The sequence below is a fragment of the Anthonomus grandis genome, chromosome 8 (assembly GCF_022605725.1).
Source record: "Anthonomus grandis grandis chromosome 8, icAntGran1.3, whole genome shotgun sequence".
Taxonomy (NCBI): domain Eukaryota; kingdom Metazoa; phylum Arthropoda; class Insecta; order Coleoptera; family Curculionidae; genus Anthonomus; species Anthonomus grandis.
In genome coordinates this window covers 26,919,352-26,943,007 of record NC_065553.1, presented here as the reverse complement: position 1 = coordinate 26,943,007, position 23,656 = coordinate 26,919,352, and the positions used below count along the sequence as shown (strand labels likewise).

Sequence of the window (23,656 nt, the reverse complement as noted above, 5' to 3'; positions counted from 1 at the left end):
CATTCGCGCTAACGATGAGGTACAAACCGTAGGTAGGTATGACGAGGTATAACGTTGTTCTTACTGGGTTTTTGATTCGAAAAATTGTACACGTCTGCACGTCGTTGTTTTAAGTATAAATTACTACTGGTACCATCTATAGTAAAAAAATACGTTGTAAAAACAGCAGAGTTTTACAACAGTTGCGATACAGGTGCAATACGTCGAAGTTTGGTCAAAAATAAACGTCGTTGCAAAACCAACTAAATTTTGTACTGAAAACAACGTTGCAACTAGTGAAAATAAGAATAATCTCAACTTAGGTGACTGCCAATTGTTACTTGGGCGGGCTATTCCGCTCAGATCAAAGAAAATAGATTATCGTTGAGGCCAACTATTTTACAATATATACTTATATTTCATACTAGATTCCACTTACTTGGAGTAATTAACAATCATACTAACAATACCAGCATCGGTAATAGCACCAGAAGAAATCCTATGAATGGTGCAATTACTAATTTCAAATTGGGAAACCCACATTCCATCGATCGCTTTTGACTCTATGGTGTGGAAAGTGGTGTTTTGCATTCGAATGGAATTTATTTCCACCGCCTTAAAGGCTTCAGTCTTTACAGTATCCACCCTGCAGTCTTTAAAAGCCACTTCCGCCAACACGGTCTTGAACACTTCCGTGTTAATTTTTGGGATGTAAACGTTGACAAACAATACCTAAGAATGTTATAAATATTAAATTATTTGGGATTCATTGATGGAGGTGTTTTCTCTGAAACTTACTACTGTGGCAGGTCCGTGCCTCCCAACCAATCCCAAATTCCTTATGTCAAAGGCTCCGCTGTCCATAGTAAGTATTCCGATGTCTTTAAAGGTACAGTTGCCTAAATTATTAAATGGAGAGTTTTCTAAACTAACTTCTTGGATTTTCTCCATTTCGGTGGAGAGTGAACTCTGGAACATTGCAATAAATTAATACACTTACCAGGTTATAGATAAGGAACACTCACCTCTATTTCATCAAACGCCTTGTGCCTTAGCACGAGATTATCACAGCCGAATACCCTAAGGAGTAGACTAGAAGAAGTGAGTTTAAAAAATGCTCTGGCCTCGATGGTGATCGTTTTCACGTTGCTGATTTGGACCGCGGAGAGACCACGGAGGTTGGTGAAGGTCTTGGTGCCAAAGGTGATGGACTGGCCTCCACTTAAGGAGATTTCGGCGATTAGTTTCGGTATGTTTTCTTCTTGAAGTTTGAGATCCTGAAAATAAAGCAAAGTATAAAGATGGGATTTTTAAGAGGATTTACTTGCTATATAATTATTTTCTTTCGTATTTCTTGTCGTAAAATTGTTATTTTTTAAGGAATTCGTCAAAGTCCAAGCAAATTCATAGTTTGAAAATGGGGAAAAATTAAATATTTTTTGAGATATACAGGGTGTTAGTAAATAAGTGCGATAAACTTCAGGGGGTGATTCTGCATGGAAAAATATTGACAGTTTGCTATATAAACATATGTCCGTGAATGCTTCGTTTTCCGAGATACGGGGTGTTAAAGTTTTTCTTGAAAATTGACAATTTATTTATTGCTCTGAAACCGGTCGAGATATGCAAATGAAATTTGAAGGGTTTTAAGAAGTAGTGTTCGCGCATTTTTTGGCATGCAATTAAGAATTTGCTGTTCACCATTGGCGTGCATACGGGTAATATTCTCAATTTTTTTAAAGAAAAAAATGGTACGCTACTGAAATATTTTAAATTAAAAATAATTTTTGAATTCCTCGTTCAATTTGTGACAAAAAACCTCTCTCACCTTGGCTCACCAGGCTACTGTGTATCTAATATTAAATACAAAATGTCAACATTCATCTGCAAAATACGAAATGTCAAATTAGCATTCCTTCACTATTAAGCTTTTAGTTATTATTAACCCTGGAACAGCACAGTTATTTTATCTTACGTACACTGCACAGTGGGGTCTCGGAAACCCCACTTGTTTTTTACGTTTAAATAACTATTATTCAATGTTTTTTTTATGTGTGGATTTCAGAACAAAAAACATTGTTTTATTATCAATAAATGTTTATTAAAAGAAAATTCATAGAAGTACAAAATAAAAAAGAAAAAATATATGTAGGCAAGTGCCTTCTCTTGCATTTTTTACAAATATGAAGCTATATATGATCTTCTGGCTTACGACACACACTTGTGGACGGAGGCCATGGAGAAGCATGGGGAGTCCCGCTCAGTCGCTCTTGACATTTCCAAGGCATTTGACAGAGTGTGGCTTGAGGGACTACTAACCAAGCTCTCCTCAATCGGCATACAAAACTCATTATTGAATTGGATCAAAAGTTTTCTTGAACAACGAACAATCCAAGTAGCCGTCGATGGACACCTCTCCGACAAATTTAACATTAACGCTGGAGTCCCTCAAGGATGCATTCTATCCCCCACCCTTTTCTTGATATATATCAACGATTTGCTAGGAACCACTGTCAATCCAATTTACAGCTTTACGGACGATAGCACCCTTATTTCCACATTTAAGTCCGCCAAACCAACGACAGCCGCAACTTCTCAGAATCTTAGGCAGCAACAAGTAGCTTCAACCAACAACGATATTAGAGCAATCTTGGAGTGGGGCGGTAACAATCTGGTCAATTTTAACGCTAAAAAAACGCAGGCTGCAGTATTTACGATGAAGACTAACGTTGATGGCCCGGAGCTGGTTATGGCAGGGTAAACATTGCCAATGAAATCATCTTTACATCTTCTAGGTGTCGAAGTCACCAACAGTGTGTCCTGGCCTGACCACGTTGCCGAGATCGCCAGGGCAGCTTCCAAAAAACTCGGAGTGCTTTTTAAAACGAAAAAACTGTATACACCAGAACAGCTGCTGACTCTTTATAAGGCTCAAATACGCCCTTCCCTCGAGTATTGCTCGCATGTCTGGAGCTCTGCACCCAAGCATAGTTTAAAGCTGCTAGATTCTATACAGAAGAGAGCTATTCGTCTTATCGACAAACCAGAACTGACAAAGAGTGTGGATAGTCTGGAGCACAGGAGAAAGGTGGCTGATCTCTGTTTATTCTACCGTTATTATCACGGTAAGTGCTCCTCTGAGCTGACAGGCCTGATTCCACCCAGGGCTGTTCCGGCAAGCAGTGGCGGCTCATCAACATCGAGTCCACCTGCCTACCCCAAGAACGTCGCTGTATCGGGACTCATTTATCTGGAGAACATCTTCTTTGTGGAACGGACTTCCACCTCACATATTTCCCGACGCATACAATCTACAGCGATTCAAGATAAATGCCCACAAATATCTTCGCGCATGCACCACTCCAAGAGTGACATAGGACTTTCCTCTTGTGCTTGTGTTTACCATAAAAAAAAAAATTACAAAAAATATAAATAAAATATCAACAAAATGTAACTAGTCTTTCAAAAAACCTTAAAACTAAAGGAAAACCTAAATTTTGTTACGAGAAAAGTATTTTGTTTTCTTAGCCAGGTACTTCAATTTTTGTCTTGACACTCACAACATAGTCCAGCCCTATGCTCCAAACAGTATGGTTTGTGGCACATTGCACAGGCTAAATTTGTTTTTCGATCTTTACCACGTGGACAAAAGCAGCATCTGTCCTTTTTAGGCAAATTAACATCAAAACGTTCCCTTTGAGGTTCATCTACTCCTAATATTTCGCTTATTTTTAGACGTAGCGAGGTTTGCAAATTGGTAACTTGTAAGCGTTCCTTTAGGTGCGGTTCGATTAGTGCCATTGAAAGTTCTTTTAGAAATGTTTTTCTATTGTTTTTTCTTTCTTCTTTCCGTTGAGGATTTGCAAGTGAAAATAGTACCATAGCATTTACTCCGCTAGGATCCAATATGTAAATGTTATTAAAAAACATTCTAAGAGGCCAGCGTCTGGTTTTCCGAGGAGTGGTGTAAGAGTGACACATCTGATCAAAGGTGTCTGTACCACCTTTGGTTTCATTATAGGAATGTATAAGGTTTGGTTTTCCAGTTACAGTACTAAGTGACGAATCAGGATGCAAAGTTGATAAAAGCAGTGCCGTTTTATTATCCTTTGGTGTGTATGAAACTAAGGTTTTGTTTTTGTCAAAAGCAAATAAGGATGTGTCTACATCTTTTTTTTGTATAAACTTCAGAGGTATTTCTCTTTTATTTTTTCGCAAAGTTCCAAGGATTGTTAGCTGATACTGTTCCAACATTTGTTCACTTAGAGGTATTGACATGAACCAATTATCAATCGTAATGTTACGGTGAGTACCGTGTATTGGTTCCGAAAGTTTTCTAACATAATATGTAGGTACTGGCTCATTATTCTCAACATTAACTTTTCCAACATATGGGATAGCATTGAGCACATAAAATGTTTTTGAATCGTTAATCATCATCACTTTCATTCCGTATTTGACATTTTCCTCGAAAACTCACAAGCTGTTCATCAATGGTGCAGTTCTCATAGGGCGTATAGTATAATTTGCAGTTATTTATAAAAATATCCCATATTTGTCGAATATGAGTGAACTTGTCTACCAGTTTTCTAGCATTTCTGTCCATTTTATCGTCAAATCTTAGACAAAGAGCTATAAACTGAAATCTTTGCTGGGGCATGGTTGCCCGAATGGACCGGCAATGGACTATTGCCGTACTTTATTGACCAAAGTTCATCTAAATTACAATTTAAGACACGTAACGCACCAGCAAGATACAGTAGACCAATGAATGCCTTCAATTCTGTCGTATTAGTTATTTTTTTGTAACTTTGAGGCAAGCCGCTCTGACATTTCTTACGAATTTCCTGATTGATACGCAGTACAATTATGTCCAAAATCTCCTCGGTGAACAGTAAATTCCATGATTCGACAGGGCTGTGAACATTTCTTGCCTCTTTCTTTGGGCCGGGCAAATGTAAAACAATGTTGTCTCGTCTTGGACGTCCTGGCGTCTGTGTGGTCCAACGATGCCCATTTTTTCCAAGTATACTGGTGACATTTCATTGTGACGCACTAGGACCTCCTTGTTCTTCCTCTTCATCTTCACTTTGTTCATTATCGGTGTCAGACTGTTGTTCACGAACATCGTTTTCTTCTTCATCTGATAAATCTCCAAAAATATCTTCAATGATCTCGGGTTGTTCTTCATTTGTCCACAGATTTTCAGCTTCAAATTCTAACTCTTTTTCCGTTAACCTACGACAATTTTCTCTCTTAGCACTATCCATATTAGGAAATGACAAAAAAATCACCTCGAAACTTCAGAACAGTCGTCAAAAACAGTCGTTAACTGCACACTGGGGTCTGACGTACCCACAGGTCCACTAATATCGTAATTGCAAAGTAATGAATTAACGTATTCGGCGTAGCGACTGGCGCGGTCGCCTCTCTACTAAATTTACGTCAAACGGTTGGTCAAAAAACGGACGCCTGCGCGAGTTACATTGAACAACTTGAGCGCCTGGGTTTTTTAAGGTTCGTATAGCCTTGAGGGGACGTGCCCGCGACGCGCGCGCGACAGGCCAAATCCGTGCAGTATGTACGGGCTCGAAGGAGGCGCGCGAGCCGCCCATTGTGGGCGCGCTGCGATCCACTTTCTGTCGGTATTTTCGATGCGCTCAAAGGGGCCCGTCGGAGGCGCGTTGGTACAAGTTAGTACGGTTTGTGGCAGCTTCCGAGGAAGACACGTCGGAAATTAATAAAAAAAATTTAAAACAAAATCTGTTGCGATGTGGACCGAAGACAAACAACTTGATTTAATGGATTTGTATAGGAGATTTCCAAATTTATGGGATCCAATAAATAGAGATTATTTTAAGAAGGACAAAAAGCTAGATGCATGGAAGGACATTGCCTTGTCACTAGAAATTGAAAATGTTGATGACAAAATAAAATAAAATAAAGAATTATTATTTAATCAGTAATAGAATAACATAAAACATAACAAATAATTTTTTAAAGGAAAAGTTACAAAATTAATTTTTAAATTTTATGATTTTCTCATCAATTTGGTTTGGGGGTTGAGTATGGTAGTTAAAATAAGTTATTACATATAAAACTTTTATTTTTAAAACAAATGAATAATAAATTGTGCCAAAAAATATTTGCTTACCTGTCTTGAGCGGATATTGGCTCGCGAAAGTGAGTTTCTTTTTTAGAGATTTGTGGTCCTATTTGTTGTAGTAAAAATTCAAAGTTTGCTATAGACATTCGGGTGAAATTTTTATATTGTCCGCTAATTTGTTGAAACTTTAAATCATGCATAAGTTCTAAACCGGGACGTTTTTTATACAATTCAGTACACCACCATCGGCGGGACATTCGCTTTTGTTTCATCAAGGTATCTGCAATTACTATACAACCACTAGCGATTGCTATTAATGCTGTAGTTTCTTCGTCGTCTGACATTGTCACGAAATAAACACTAGGTACTAATCAAAGCAGAGGCTAGAATTGAACTGAAAAAAAAAATATCCGACCCGTAGGTGGCGCGTGGCAGGCCCGTCAGAACAAAAAGCCCGAGAAAAGCACGCCGCGGACGCGTCGCGGTCACGTCGCATGCGCGGCGCTTTAGGTCTGTACCCGGCTTTAGACCCCACTGTGCAGTTCTAGGGTTAATAAGTAATTAATTTTTCTTTTATCGAAAAAAATGGAAAATTTTACAAACGCGGAACTGTCAGATATGCATTTTATCTATGGCCGAAATAATGGAAATAGTCGGCAAGCTCGAAGATTGTATGCTGAGTTATATCCAGGACGTAGAGTACCCCACACAATATTTGCTCTCAATATTTGCTCGTTTTCACCAACGTTTGCGTGAAAATGGTACGTCTAAGAAACAAACGGCTGACTGCGGGCGCTCTCGACAAGTACGAACGGTGCAACTAGAAAAAGCAGTTCTAGAAATAATTGAGGAGTCACTTGAAACAAGTACCCGAAAGATTGTCAACATATTAAATGTAAGAAACTTAACTGTATTTGAAGTTCTTAAAGAAAATAATTTGTATCCATTCAACGTTTGCAAGCTCTACTACCTAGAGATTTTTTTCCGCGTCTATTTTTTTGCCATTGGATTCTTCATCAAATCGCTCAAATTCCTAATTTTTTAAATCATATTTTGTTTACTGACGAGGCTACTTTTGGAAGACACTGCATACGAAATTTCCATAACAATCACTTATGGGCTGAGGAAAATCCACATAGAATCTTTGAGGCTTATTTTTAGCATCAGTTTTCAGTAAATGTATGGGTTGGATTAATTGAGGACCATTTAATCGGCCCATATTTCCTCCCACAACGCCTAACAGGAGAATCTTATCTTCATTTTCTACAGGAAGAGTTACGTGTTCTTTTTGAAGAAATTCCTCTACAGCTGAGGCAACACTTATGGTTCATGCATGATGGTGCACCAGCCCATTTTAGTATCAATGTACGTAATCAGATAGATACAGTATTTCCAAATCGTTGGATAGGTAGAGTAGGAATATTGGCCCGCTCGATTGCCAGATTTAAATCCTCTAGATTTTTGCATTTGGGGTTTTCATAAGTCATTAATTTATTTCCCGTCGAAAATGTTGATGACCTGAGGAATCGAATGTGTATGAGTGAATTTTTTTAACGTTATCGTGTTTAATATTGTTCATGATTTTGCTCTTGAAAGGCTTTGAACGTTGCCATAAATCGTATTAAATTTTTCTCATCTTCCCTTCCCCTCATATTTTCTTTCATATCCTGATCCTCTTTCCATGCTCCCGTTAGGTATGTTCTTTCTTTTTTGAGTAGAATATTTATTATTAAATTTTTAAATTATTGTTTTATTTAATTTTTTTTTGGCCTCAATAGAATTTAGGGTGCCTTTTGTGTAAGGGATATATCTGTAAATCTGCATATTATGGCCTGTTGGTCACCTTGTATTATTAGCTTTTTTACTAGTTATAGATTCTTCGATTTTTTTTTGTTATTGGTAAATGATGAAATACTCAAGATTTAGTGGAATTTTGTAAAAGTTAATATACCTACCTATTAGTATTCTTATTCCTGTGCTTAATTGATGTAATTTCTTGGTGACTACTAAACGTCTTCTTACATCAAAACTACATTAAACAAACATCATGTCTTTACAATCCCGTGAAATATATTAAACCAGTTCCTCCTAAGAACCTTTTATAGCTCTTTCTTCAACCACCTATAAAGACAAATTCCTCTTTTTATTACATAAATTGTATTGTAATTGAATGCTGTTCCTACGACCAGCGTTGGCACTAAGTGACCTTAAAGTGACTTCAAATTTGTCGCAATGACTCAGTATCTTATTGTATGTGCACATAAGGTAAAACTGTCACCTAAGCATATAAATTTATAACGTAAACACACCTTTTAAGCTTTATTGCATTAAAGAAAGTGAAAGTAGATGCTAATGATGATTAGTTTATTAATATAATGGATGTTTTAATAATCGGGGGATTAGGATGACTTTATAATAATTTTAGTTTAAGTAAATGATTTTTTTGGTATCATAAATGCCTTCGGAAAAATCGTCCCTTGCACTGTTGAACACCTTTGGTGTTAACCAAAATGAAGTTTTGGGCTAAAGAGATGCTTTTTATGGAGTTCTAAATGACGACATCTACGCAATAAAAAATCACATTTGTACATAGGGAAACGAATACCAAATATTTTTCTTATGAAATAAACCAAATTTTCAAAAACGGCGTAAAAACAACGTGGAAAGGCAGAAAGCATGAGGCTTAATTTATTATGCCAAATTAATTTGAGTGTTTTTAATAAACAGTCAAGCATGAATTTCGGAAATATTTAACTATTTAAGCAGCAAATCAAAAGAGAACAACAACAAGTCTCGGTCTCAAAAAATTCCTTAATTTAGCGATGACACGTGTTTCGCTCCTAAGAGCATCATCACACCTAAAAAACTGTAAACAAAACCAAATAAAATTACAGAAAGACCTTAAAATAAAATGATAAAATTATACCTTAAGAAGGTTAAAAACACGCCCGACTGTGTCAATTATACACCCACACTGAACGGTAAAATATAATTTAAAAAAACTGATGTCACAAATATATAAAAAACAATAACATAGAACATAATAGAAGAAAATCATAAAAAAAGTAAAAGGAACTATCGAGATTCGAACCTAGACCCTTACAGCAAAACTGTTAAAGTTTGCTGCGTTGACCGCTAGGCCCCACCGTTCATGCGTTAGCTTGAAAAGAAAGGAGGGAGGGGAGTAGATGATGTTATTAAAAATGATTCCCGGCTCAATATTGAACACGTCGTTAACGCAAGTCAAAATTGAACTCTTCTTCGCTCTTGTAATCTCTGGCTTCTCTAGAAGATCCAACTTTTTGCCCTTCTGGCAGTCATGAACCACAGTCACATTATTGGGGTAGGAAATTATGACCGTTGACAATAAATGATTGGCAAGCGCTGTATCGCTGTACGACAGTATCTTTAAACTTGTTCGCCAGACCTGGATGTTCTTGTATCCTTGTTGAAATTTTCCTCCCAGACTGTCCCACATAAATTGTAGACAATCGGCACAATGCAAACTTAAACTCCTGATTTCGAAAGCAGATCTGGCTTATCCGATGGTTTAACCAGATTTCGTTTTAAGGAAATAGAAGTTTTAAAAGCGATTGCGCTGTTAAAAGGTTTTAAAGAATTTCGCCATCCCTTGGGAAAAACCTCCAAAGTAAGTTATACATCTGAAATTTTTATTATTATGTCCCTTCTTATATCTTCTTATATGTTCCTTCTTATATGTTCCTATTTATATATACTTCTGATGCATAATGTGGTATGAAAGTTTGTACTTATTAAAAAATTTAAAATATAGTTTAATTTTTTTTGAGACCGAGACTTTGATTTATTTATATCAAAGGTGTCTAACAACAATATACTACGAACTTCGAACGAATCAATATACCTAAACTATGCATATGCATATGACCACCATAATCAAAAATGACCGCTGCCTGATGGCCGCCATTTTTATAGTGGCTATGTCGTTTTGATGTTGGTCACTCTGAACATTTGTAGTGTCGCCAACAAAAAATATATTAAATAAAAGTAGATGAAATCCGATTTTCAGCGATGAATTGGTAAGAACCGCGGTTATTCTTTTGACAACTTTGACAGGCAAGTGTGACGTATTGTTTTCCCACCACTTAAAAATTCTGATTTAAAGAAACAGTCGCTGAAATGAATTGGTTATTAGAAATTAAAGAGTTTATGTTTTTGTTACTTCTTTTCTGTTTGAAGTTGAATTTTTTGATTTTCCAGAACATTAGCCACTCTTTTCTCTCGAATAAAAATGTTTTTATTGCATCTAAAATAAATTATGTATAATGGTCATGTAAATTTGCATGGGTGAAGCCATAAACACCTATTGCCGGAATTAATTTAAAATTTTTTTCTCCTTTAATTTAACTTTTTTTGTAGCGTATTACTATTTGTTCTTCTTAATAATTTAAAACTAATCGGTATTTATTTTTCTTAATTGATAAAGGGCGCACATGATCTCGCAATTCTCAATCAATTTTTTTTAAATCTAAGCATAGCCTTCTTCTGGACTGTATAACTAAAAGCTTAACCCAAGTCCAAAACCAGGTAATAATTGGTAAATACCAAACGCCAAACAGCTGATCCGTAACGCCACGTTTTGCCTTATTTTGGTTAAAACCAGAGTTGCAGAAATGCATTGGTAAATACCAACTAAGAACCATTCAACGCTGAAAATCGGCTGAAGTTGCCCACGCTGACGTATGATCTGGCATGAATTAAATTAATTTTTTTCATTGACATTGTTTTTAAACCACCATTGAAAATAACAAATACATCCCAGCAAACCTAAATCAAATCGAATAATGAAATTTAAAATCATCCTTTTCGTCGCGATCGAATTCGAAGTCGAATCGAGATTGAGTCATGATTTTAGAATCCCTGTACATACTGTAAATTAAAACATGTGTCAGAGATTATAATTGTTAAAATGGGTATAATAAAACCAAATGATGGTTTCAATAACCTTTGTTTTTAACTAAATTTGTTATGTAAACACAAGCAAAAATTTAAATGAAGGTCATAATTTTTATGGTATTAGAATTTATAATATTCAAATTTATGAGAATAATAAAACATATATTTTAAAGTGCATGCATCTATTCCAAGTTAATTAAAACTTTGTCTCATTTTAGGTGAGGATTATTTTCTTTCATAAATTTTAACCTAATTTTTAAACAAGTACAAGAAAAATCTCTAGACCTAACGGAACTATCTTAAATTCTAAACTAAATGTTACTTTCTATTTTATTTTTGTAAGCATAACCTTCCAAAAACTTTAATTGTTTTATTTCCCTACAATTGGCACAACTGAAATTTGCCAGAGTGACCAACATCGAAAGGACATAAGCACGCAAATTGGCGGCCACCTAGTAGTGGTCATTTACATTTCATTAAATTGAGTCCAGGTATATTTATTAAGCTCGTGGTGATAACTCATTGCAAAATCTCAAAAACTAATTGGTCCATTCTCGTAAAAGAAAAATGGTAGTATTCAAAGGACTATTCTCTAAATATTTTTATTATAATTCTCTCTTTTAACTAATAGAAGTTCTGAAATATCCGGCATTTTAAGCAGTTGTGTCTAAGAACAATGTTTGATCTCCAAGGTCTACTTACTTCAAAGTCTAATCTTAAAAGCCAGTTGAACGATTCTCATAAAACAAAAGGTCTAATATCTAGAGGAATATTCTATGCAAGATTAGACTATTCCCATGAAGCAAAAATCATGATATTGGGTTGAATATTTTTAAGAAATTTGGTTTTAAGTTCAACCAAATTTAACTTAAAGTTGAAAAAATATCCGCCATTTTAGACAGTGATGCTTGACAATACATGTCTCAACTTCAAGGTAACCTACACACTTTAAAGTGTCTTTAAAACCAATTATACTATTGGTATGAAACAAAAAGCATTATATTGAAAAGAATATTTCCATAAAGAATAATAAATTCGAGAAGAAATTTAAGAAATTAAAAAAAAAACAAAAAAAATAAATAAATACGAGTACAGTTTGTATCGTTTTTATTGTTCGATAGATGTGAATTAAATACTCGATTCACTTACGACTACTAGAAATATTTATTTATACCGTATTTATTTACAACTTTGTTGCACTGAACCACGAACTTAATAAATATACCTGGACTGCTAATGCATATGGCCACGATACCCAAAAATGACCACAGCCTGGTGGCCGCCATTTTTATAGTGGTTGTGTCCTTTTGATGTTGGTCACTCTGAACACTTTTAGTGTTGCCAACAAAAAATATATTAAATAACGGTAATGAAGTTGACGACGCTGACGTTTGACGTGTGAGAATAGCGGATTGCCTAGTTTTTGGCGATTTGTAAAGGACGCTTGGGTATATCGTCTGCAACAGGCGATATAGCTTCCTCCTTATTTAATAGGTCGATAATGTATCACCATCCTTATTTAAACATATTTGGTTCACTGTTTCTGGAAACCGAGTTATTGAGAATTATCTGTCTGTGTTTATGATAGAATAATATATAGAATTGTTTATTCTTAACCTTCATAAAATCATCTATATTTTGATTTTTTTGTAGTTTATGTTAAGATTTATAACATTCAAGATTATCAGAATAATAAAACAAATATTTTAAACTGCATGCATCTATCCCAAGTTAATTAAAACTCATTTTAGGTGAGGTTTACTATCTTTCATAAATTTTAACGAAATTCTTAAATAGTACAAGAAAAATCATAGATCTAAAGCAACTATCTTAAATTCTTAACTAAATGTAACTTTCTATTTTGTATTTGTAAATATAACCTCTCAAAAACTTTAATTGTTTTGTTTCCCTACAATTGGCACAACTGAAATTTGTCAGAGTGACCAACATCGAAAGGACATAAGCACGCAAAATGGCGGCCACCTAATAGTGGTCATTTACATTTCATTGAATTGAGTCCAGGTATATTAAGCTGGTCGTGATTACTCATTGCAAAATCTTAAAAACTAATTGGTCTACTCTCATAAAAGAAAAAGCGTAGTATTCAAAGGACTATTCTCTTAATATTTTTATTATAATTCTCTCTCTTAATACAAATAGGAGTTCTGAAATATCCGGTATTTTAAGCAGTGGTGTCTTAGGACAATGTTTGATCTCCAAGGTCTACTTACTTCAAAGTCCAAAATCTTAAAAGCCAGTTAAACGATTCTCATAAAATAAAAAGTCTAATATTTAGAAGAATATTCTATGCAAATGTTATTCAAAGTTAATGCAATCCAAGTAGAAGATTTAGAAATATGCGACTTTTTAGGCAGTTGTGTCAAAGAATAATATGATAATGGGAATTATAAAAAAGAATAATAAGACCACTCACTTCAAAGTCAAATATATTAAAAAGTAATTATATTATTCCCATGAAGCAAAAATCATGATATTGGGTTGAACATTTTTAAAAAAATTGGTTTTGAGTTTAAACAATGTAACTTAAAATTAAATAAATATCCGCCATTTTAGGCCTGAAAACACATGTCTGAACTTCATGTTAAACTACACACTTTAAAGTGTCTTTAAAACCAATTATAACCAATTATGCTATTGCTATGAAACAAAAAGCATTATATTGAAAAGAATATTTCCTTAAAGAATAATAAATTCGAAAAGAAATTTAATAAATTAAAAAAAAACAAAAAAAAATAAATACGAGTACAATTTGTATCGTTTTTATTGTTCGATAGGTGTGAATTAAATACTCGATTCACTTACGACTACTAGAAATATTTATTTATACCGTATTTATTTACAACTATTTACATCTTGCGCCAATATTCGGAACTTTGTTGCACTGAACTGACAATTGACTTTCTGCGACGACACGGCTCCTTATATACTCGCCTGACCATAGTTCCGGAAGATTCGATCATATTCGAGACGTCGTGCCATATGTCACTTATGTCATTCAGGAATGACGGAAAATCAGCTGGTTTCTTCGCGTTTGAGAGAAGACACAAAAAAAAATTGGAAAAAAAATCAATCAAGATTCCCTGAAATTCTCAACACTGTAGGATCAACATTTCCAAAGTTACGAAACGATTTTAAAATTCATATTGAGAAACTTTTAGTTTAATTTTCAAGTTTTTATTGCATTTTAAACAAAATTTCTTTATATTCCTAACACTTTTTCAAGTGTAGGCAGTTATATAACTTTAAAAGTCAGAATAAAATATTCTTTACTTTCCTTTTAAATTCTGGAAAAGACAGTACCTGTGGTTCCAGAGGAATTTTATTGAAAAAATGGATATTCCAATATCCTGCACCTGCTAACTCTTCGCCAAGGGTGTAAGTAGTCGCGTTAACTTTTTTTCATATAAAGTCAATTTACGAAAATGTACAGAGAAGGGTCAGTCAGTATATCAAGAGCTCTGTAAGCTTCACTACAGTAGTCTCTATATTTAGGAGCTCCTGGGACCCTGATAAGCCCCTATATTCTATATTCGACAAGCTTGAGGTACCTGCCCCTACGTTAATAAGACATGATAAGGTAGAAAAGTCCATAATACGTTGAGGAATATATTGATAAGGATCGCAAGGGATTAAGGGAAGATCTTAAGCTCTTAGCCATCTCCTGAATTGAATGTCTAGCGTAGAACCTCGTCCAAATTGCCACCAAAGAATTTTACGTTGTAGTATATCTCTAAGTGAAAACACCATCCTATTCATTGAGAAGCAGCCTGTTCGCACATAACCTTTCCTCAATACTGCACTGTATTTTCATCCGTTTAGACTGCATGTTTCTTAGTCAGCCAGTTGACATAGAGACTGAGGTGTCAGCACCAAACAAGGTAAATGCCGATCTTTAGTTAGTTCATCACGTTTAGAGGAGACCCTAGCAAATTTAACCGCCTCTGCGTTCTGTTCTCTAGATATATCTGTAAGAATAAAATACTTGCATCTGAACAATTATTCTTTTTCAATTTTTGTTTATTCAATTTCAGTGAGTGACACAGTCAAACGCTTTGCTTATATTGCAAAAAGTACAACCTGTATATTTTACATTAATAAAAAAATCTGAGATGTAGGACACCAGATCTAGGATCACCGTTGTTGCATTTCTACCTCTCCTGAATCTAAATTAAAAGGCATTAAACAGGTTGTTGCTCTCAAATTAGTTCTAGCAAATATACACATATTCAAAACTTTTTAAAACAATATACAACAAAGAAATGGGATGAAATTCCCTTTTTAGATATAAGTACAACTTGTGCCTTTCAAGTATACCAGGAAAGGATTTTCTCTAGAACTTTGATTTAATAAAATTGTTGGAGGTGGAGGTCCTGAATGTGTTTTATTAGTTTGACAGTTAGTCCAGAAACATCGGAGCTATTTTTATTTGGTAACGATTTCTCTGAGACTATAAAAAATGCAAAGAAGCTAGCGGCAGCAGTCAACTTGGGTTTAAAAATGGTTTCGAACAAGAGAAATAATATTGAAAGAAGACGAAAAAACGAAATGATGTTTTCATGTGTTTTATCGATTAAGGCTTTTGAAAATGTAAAACATGACCTCCTAATATCGTACCTTAAGGACCTTGGTCTAGATGGTGAAAACATTCGATTAATTATTTAATTAAAAATATTTTTTCTAGTCAAAGAAAATTTTTTTAGTAAATACGAGTTTGGTTTCAGGACGGGTCGCTCTATATAAGATGCAATTTTCTCCCTATATTCATATGTTTTGTCTAATTTGGAATTAAACAATTAATGTGTAAGCCTATTTTTTTATTTAAAAAGGGCGTTTGATGTAATAAATATTAACCTAATGTTTGATAGATTTAATTACTGTGGTATGCGTGGTCTTGCCCATAAATGGATTAAATCCTACCTGACCGGTAGATATCAAAAAACGATATTAAAGAATGGAAATGTATCAGTTGCGTCTGAGTCCCTACCAGTTGTTAGTGGTGTCCCACAGGATAGCATTTTGGGGCTACTGTTATTTGTTATATTTGTTGATAGCATCTTGGACGAATTTCCTGACAACCATAAAGCTGCGTTTGCAGATGATGTTGTTATATCAACGTTGAGTGGTGACTTAGAAGAACTATCTAAAGGTTCAACCGGGGTAGTTGACCGAATGATAAATATCAGTAGCAGAAACAGCCTAGTGCTGAATGAGTCAAAAACTGAAATGATATTTTTTAGTCTTAGCGATTTGAATAATAGCTTGCTTGTTAAAATGCATAACAAAACCATAGAACAAAATAAGGTTGTCAAGTACTTAAGAATATTAATCGATGAACATCTTAGTTGGTCCTATCATGTAGATGTGGTTTTAAAGAAATTATCAATTTAGGCCTATGTGATCTGGCAGTTATGTAATAAAATCGATATTGGCCTCATACTTCTTTATTACTATGGTTATGTCCAGTCATGTTTGTCATATGGCATAATGTTCTAGGGGTAACTGTTCTAGAAGTGGTAAAGTTCTTACGGTCCAGAAAAAAATAATTAGAACTATTTTATTTAAGCCTTATACATTTTCTTGTAGAACACTCTTTCCAGACTTGAAAATTATGCTATTTTCGTGCCTATTTATTTTCAACTCGGTCATGCATATAAAGCGTAACCTATCTGACTATGCTTTGTCTAGAGTTACACACTTTGAACTTAGGGTTAACTTAAATTTGGATTTACCTAAACAAAAAAAAATAACCAAAGTGTCAACCAGCCCAGTAGTTTTACCAATTAAATTATACAATAATCTTCCCATTGAAATAAAAAAAATTGAGAAGGTTAATAATTTCAAAGCTTCATTAAAAAGAATTTTAATTAAAAATTCCTTTTATACGGTAACAAAATATTTAAATTGCAGTGTCTCCTCTTTACTCCCATAATTCGTATTTGTTTGTCTGTTAAAAGCTGTAGTTTTCTTATATTCTTAGTCTTTAGTTAATTGTAGATTTTTTATTGTTTTTTCTTAAGGCCTTTTAAAAGTTGTATGTTTAGGTCTTATAGTTTTATTTTTTGACATTATCCGATACTTATTTGTATGAGTCTATGGAAATAAATATTTGAGTATTGAGCATTGACTATATATAGCCTTATAGGCACTGGAATCAGAAAGCAGATATTCGATTGAGCAAATTGTCAACAACCGAACTTTTCGATATAAGAATGGATGAAAGACAAGGCTGCATTTTATCACCGAGATTGTTCAATTTCGGAAAGAGTGTTTTTTAAGTCGGTTTTAGATAACTCTATAGGTATTAAAGGGAACGGGATGCATATCAACAATATTAGAGTTCCAGATGATACTGTTATAATCGCGGATAATGCAAACGATCTTCAGGAATTATTAAATCACGTAAACGAAACAAGCACAAGTGTATGGAAGTGAGTAACATAACTTCCACAAATCAGAATTCAGCTAAATGAGAAGAATGTTAAGCATGTGACGCAATTTAAGTATCTGCGATGTATGCTGAACCAAAATTGGGACCCAGAACAAGAAATTAAATGTAGAATAGTACAATCAAGAGCAACCTTCCTTAAACTCAAAAAAATCCTCACAAATAAAAATCTCACAAATTAAGCTTCCATTTAAGATACAGAACTCTAAAATGCTACGTTTGGTTAGTTATTTTGTACGGTGTAGAGGCCTGGATATTAAAAAGAAAGTTTCATAAAGAAATTGGAAGCATTCGAGATGTGGTGTCTGAGAATATCATGAGTAGACCACGTAAGAAATAAAGAAGTTCTTCGAAGAGCACAGATAGAATATCGTGAGCTTTTCGATGTAATAAAATGTAGAAAAATATCATATTTAGAACATTTTATGAGAGGAGAACGCTATGAATTCCAGCACCTTACCTTCAAGGTAAGATCGAAGGAGGAAAGAGGAGATTAGGAAGAAGGAAGCTTCCGTGGTTGCAGAATATTTGACAATGGACAAGTAGTTTTCGAGAACTTCAAAATTCTGCAATTGACAGAAGCGTATGCAATTTGTGTATTGAGTTCTACCCAACGTTACTAAGATAGTCAAAAAATCAATGGGTCGAGATGATTGATCCAGGTGAATTATTTGAAGAATTTATAATATTGGTATAGGCTTTCACTTTAGCATCTTGCATTGCTTTCTTTCTTGAATATTTACGTCTGGTACATACCCCAACCTCACTAAATGTCGTTAATTTATTTTTTTTTATCATAAATAAATACTCTATCTATAATAACAACAAAATATGACTATGGATCACGTAATCAACAAAGTCAGTGATCCGTATAACTAAGTCAACAAAAATAAAAATGGTTGCTTGCATATAAACATCGAGTCTCATTTAGTACAGTAATTAAACTTCGAGAATTTCCAGATTATGTATATAGAAAATTATCGGGCGAGCCAACAAGATAACTTCGCTAATGACAGTTAATTTATATTGATACATGTTTTTCTCGTTAACGATATAATACCCCGGAGTAAAGAATGTCGGAAAGTTAAAAAAAAAAATTAGAGATAAATGTTCGTATAAATAAACTTTATGATTTCATGTAATTTTACAGTGAAACGACATCGAGAAAGTCGGAATTATTGTGTTTTATTATCGCGTATTTTGTTTCAGTTAATTTCAATAGTTGAAAAAAATACTACCACAAAATTTTTCTTAAAATTTACTAATTATCAATTTTATATTAAGAAATATTTAGAAGGAAAGATCTAGTCAGAGAATGTTCAATTTGTCTTCAAGAGTTTATTCTGAAGTTGGATTGTTCTAGAGATGGTTTGAGTACGGAAAATGCCTTTAAGATTTTTTTATTTTTCTTGTATTCGTATAAATAGTTATCAAAAACGGGCATACATTTATGGATTATTATAATTCCTAAAGAAGCCAAACATCTTAATAAAATTTTTGTTTTTTTCTTTTTCTTCGGTATAACTGAAGATTCTGTCAAACAATGTTGAAACTTCATTGAAACCCTTTTTCGTCCAAAAAGCTTTCAATTAAATATTTTGTCTTTCATAAGCCATCATCAACTTTATTGTTTTAAAAACAAATCTAAAATATTTGTTTTCAGTAAATAATGTCGGCAAATTACAAAAAAATAAACTTTATGATTTCATGTGATTTTACGGTGAAATGAAATTGAGAAAGTTGTAATTGTCCGTTATTATCGTATATAAGTTAATTTTTAAATAAGAGTACGTTTTAATGCTTGTTTGCAAGATCCTAGCATAAAAATTTAAAAAAAATTACTTAATAATATGCAGTTTATGTCAAGAAATATTTAAAATTTGTAGAAGAAATGATCCAGACTTATGCATAACTTAAATGGACAATAGGACCTTTTTCATAATTAATACAGTTAAATGAGCTACAACTGAATTGTCATTATATAATTTTGAGATTCTTTTTGCTCTTAAAAAAGTTTTTTTCTTTTCTCTCTAATATTTAAGATATAACCAAAAATTCTTTCAAATAGTGTTGAAATTTTATTGAAACCCTTTTTCGTCCTTAAGATGATCAAAAAGCCTTTAAATTTAATGTTTCATCTTCCAGAAATCATCATCAACTTTATTGATTTAAATATGAGCCTGAGCTATCTATTTCCAATAAATAACGTCGGAAAATTGAAAATAAATAAATTACGGCAAAATGAAATTGTGAAAGTTATAATTGTACAATATTATCGTATATACGTTATATCGCATCGGTTTAAGTTAATCTGTAGTTAAGAGTTCATGTAATTTGCAGTTCTTAAGAAATATTTAAAATTTCTCTAAAGTGAGAATGTATACTCTAATTTAGTCATAATTAAAAATTATTATCAAAGAAGTTTTTAGACCAGTAGGCAAGTTTCTACTTATGATGCGGATCATTAAGCTTCGATTCCTATCGGTATCAAAACCTTTTTTCTACTAATAAGCTTTTATTTTTAATTGGATTAAACTGAAGACAATTTGAGTACAGTAAATACCTTTAAACATTTTATATTTCCTCTAAAGTTATCTGGGCAAAAAGATTTTCGAATCCTGGAAAAATCCACATATGTACATTTTAATCGATAAAAAGACTAAAATCTTGAATAAGATATATTCAATAGGATCATAGTTCCTCATAGTACTAGTACCTGTTCATCGATAATATGACATAAAAAATATAAAAATGCTGTTAAACTAAAAATTCGATGTTTCGTCTTCCAGAAACCATCAGCACTATTTCTTTTTAATGTGAGCATGGAATTCTTAACACACGCAACTGTATCTGCGAAAGAATTGATCGTTTGACTTATACTAGAGAATATTAATATTATATATTTAATATACATCATTAGCAAAAAAGTGGTAACTTATGCATAACTTAAATGGACATAGATACCTTTTTAGTTTTTTTGGTCCTGTAAGTTTAGCATATAAATAGTTTAAAAAAATCAAAATAGACGTTTTGAAAAAACGAATTGGTTAAACGAATAAAATCTGAGATGATGTATAATAATTATTCAAATAATAATATTAAGACATTCCTATAAACTTAGTGAATAAACTATTGTTTAAAATTCTGGACATAAGAATTTAACGAACTTACCAAAACTTAAAAAGTAACAAGTTAACCAGATTTTAAAAATATTTTAATGATAGAACTGGAATTCTTACTTTCCATCATTTTAATGAAAACCTCCGAATAATAATGATTTAAAAAAATACGATTTTACCCTAACAATTTAAATAATTATTAATATATAAACATTATTAATATATGCTGCGTATAAACTGCTGACTATTAAATATACAAGCGGCATAATACATAATTATTAATATTCAACAAAAGAAGGTCGGCACGGATATAAACGCAGGTCTGCTTAATAATCTGTTTCTGTTCCAAAAATTATAGTCATGGGTTCCATGACCGGAACCATTTTAGGATATTTTAATGTTGAGCTGGGGTTGCATTTTTAAATAGATGTTATATAACAGCCAAACTTATGTTATATTATTGTTAGTGAGCAGGGAGGCGGAGAATAGATTTAATTTTATTAGTGTAAATAAATTTGACCAATTGATTGTTAAACGAGTTTTAGAATTTTCTATAGCCTATTGCAGTAGTCTGAAGGTTTATGTGATTTGCATTTATCGCTCTCCGGTGTGCTGTTTTGTGGAGTGTCTGGAGGATTTGGATGCATTACTAAGTCAACTCCCTCCCCTTGCATCCATTATTTTAACTGGTAATCTCGATATTGATTACCCAAGAACGGTAATTCCATTTAAGATTTTATTTAAAAATGCATTTTCTAGAGCTGACTGGTACTTGTTTATCGACCTTAGATTATGAGATTTCTAATATTGAAGATGTTTATTGTAAAGTAATAAGTGCATCAATTTATGAGGCTGTCTTGGCGCGGTGTCATTTAACCTTGGTTCTTCCCCTTTAACCAGATATCGGGGTCGATTATTTTACAAAAAAAAACTTTATTAAATTTCAAATACTAGGTAAGGAAGTTTTTTGCTTATAAATAAATAATGGCTTTATTTGTACTTTCCGTTTTTATTTGTAAGTCCGTTATTGTTTTGTAAATACGGTGTGATGACATGTTTTTAGATTGATGTTTTGTCATGTTATGTGTGTGCCATTTTTTGACCTTTTTATGGACATTTTGTAATAATATCATGTAAGTTTTACTATGTTTTTAATTAATTTATTAATTTAATAACAACCTTTTATATTCTACTTACATAGTTTTCCCTTGACAATGGTTTAACAACCGAAACGGGTCGGGATTCTTGAAATAAAGATTGTGAAGTAAACAGGACCCTTCGTCTATTATTTTGCTTTGCAAATTAACATTTATAATGGTAACACGAATCTTTCTACCTTGTCATCTAGTTGAGATCAAAATATTAAATAAAATGAAATTATATTTTCTTCTTCAATAATTGAAATTTAATTTTATGTTATTTTGGTTTTGTAGACAATAAATATTGTTCTATTTCTCATTTATTTTTAATTTTCTATTAATTCCTTTATAGCACAGAATGTTCAAAGAACATACCACGAAAGATATTTTACTATTGTTTAAATATTCTCAATATTAAATGATATGTTCATGGAAAATGAGATTGATGTTTTTTATGAGTAGATAGAAATATCTAAGTTTTCTGAATATATCATATTTTAAACGTATGTATCTGCAATTCTAGTCTTATATATAAAAAGACTTGTCCTAACTGATAATCAACGTGAAGCCCAAACAATAAAAGTTAGAAATATGAAATTTGGGGACAACATTCCTATGGTTATGTAGACGTCCACTAAGAAGGGATTTTTTGAAATTCCATCGGGAAGGGGTTGAAACCACCCTTTTAAATTTTAACGACTTTTTTTATCCCTAAATTGATTGCTTTTCAAAAAAAAGTGCAAAACACTTCAATTTAATATCATTTTAATGAAAACAACAGATTCTCAAAAATTCCGCCACCCTGAAGGGGTGAAATGTGGTAAAAACTTCTTCTACGAAAATTCTTTCATTTAAAAGTTAGAGCGTTGAAAATGAATATTTTTACATATTACAAGAATGCAAAACAAAAAAAAATTGTTTACAAAGAAGTCCTTCAGTAGAACTTCTTTTATTTTCAAATTCCACGCGAGCAACGGCGCCAACACCTATTGGTCCATAAAAATCAAAAATTATAAAATAAGAAATACCTACTGACAATTTAGCTATTATGTTTCGTTAAAAAATGCAGCTTTAGTTTTTTCTTGAAACCAGCTACTCTGCCGTGCTAAGACAAGAGGTCGTAAGTGACAAAATTTCGGATTTTAAGATTTTTGCATATTTGGGACCGGTATGATTATTCTGATCAGTATACTAAATCATAAAGTCGTATGTTAAGTAGAAATGCCCGAAACAGTGTAACTATTTTGTCATATCTGCCAAATATTGAGAAAATAATAAATCAAAATGTCGTATTTAATGTATACAAAAAAAAACACAAACGTAAAGACGAACGTAAGAGACTTTTCTTCCCGATTCAAACTAAATAAAACTGAACCAAAACCCTACTTTTCTAATATTTGTGAAGTAACTTTTGTCAGAGGGTGTAGGACATTATTGTATAAAACAAACTTCGAGAGTGCTTTAATTGAACTGGACTTCCTTACTGCCAAAGCACTAAAAGAAGGTGTTCCTGAACTAGAAGGAAAAATTATTCCTAGAGGTATCAGTATAGCTAGAAAACAAAATCTTATTCAGAAACTAACAGCAATGGGTATTTCAAAGGGCCGACTTCTGTTTTGGCAAAGTTTGCCTGAAAATCAGGAAGAAACCAATCTGGATGACTAAACTGTTTATTATTATAACGTTAATTTTAATGTTAAGGATTTATATGTATATTTATTTTTGATTGACGTCATATTCTAATAAAGACCAACTAATAAATGTTTCTATTAGTATAGATTGTGTTATTTTATGTCCCACTGAAAAATTATCTTTAACCATGATAACAATAGCTGTAATTGTACATTGTTGATCATATTTTATAATAGTTTTTAAAGTCAAAAAGTCGCAACTGACAAAAAGATAGGTCAAT

General features: G+C 33.0%; 2 protein-coding genes across 6 annotated transcripts in view; one reads left to right on the top strand and one right to left on the bottom strand.

Moving 5' to 3' along the window:
- The window catches only part of LOC126739392 (E3 ubiquitin-protein ligase MYCBP2), a 714,511-nt gene that overhangs the window by 339,678 nt on the left and 351,177 nt on the right, over positions 1 to 23,656 (top strand). The window lies entirely within an intron of this gene.
- Positions 1 to 23,656, bottom strand: part of LOC126739402 (uncharacterized) — a 119,599-nt gene that overhangs the window by 18,743 nt on the left and 77,200 nt on the right. For both annotated transcript variants that reach the window (XM_050445072.1, XM_050445073.1), the window contains exons 2-4: positions 1,005 to 1,256; positions 778 to 948; positions 419 to 711 (exon numbers count right to left, since the gene is read on the bottom strand). In XM_050445072.1, the coding sequence (XP_050301029.1) occupies positions 419 to 711; positions 778 to 948; positions 1,005 to 1,256 (716 nt within the window). The remainder of the gene's footprint in view (positions 1 to 418; positions 712 to 777; positions 949 to 1,004; positions 1,257 to 23,656) is intronic.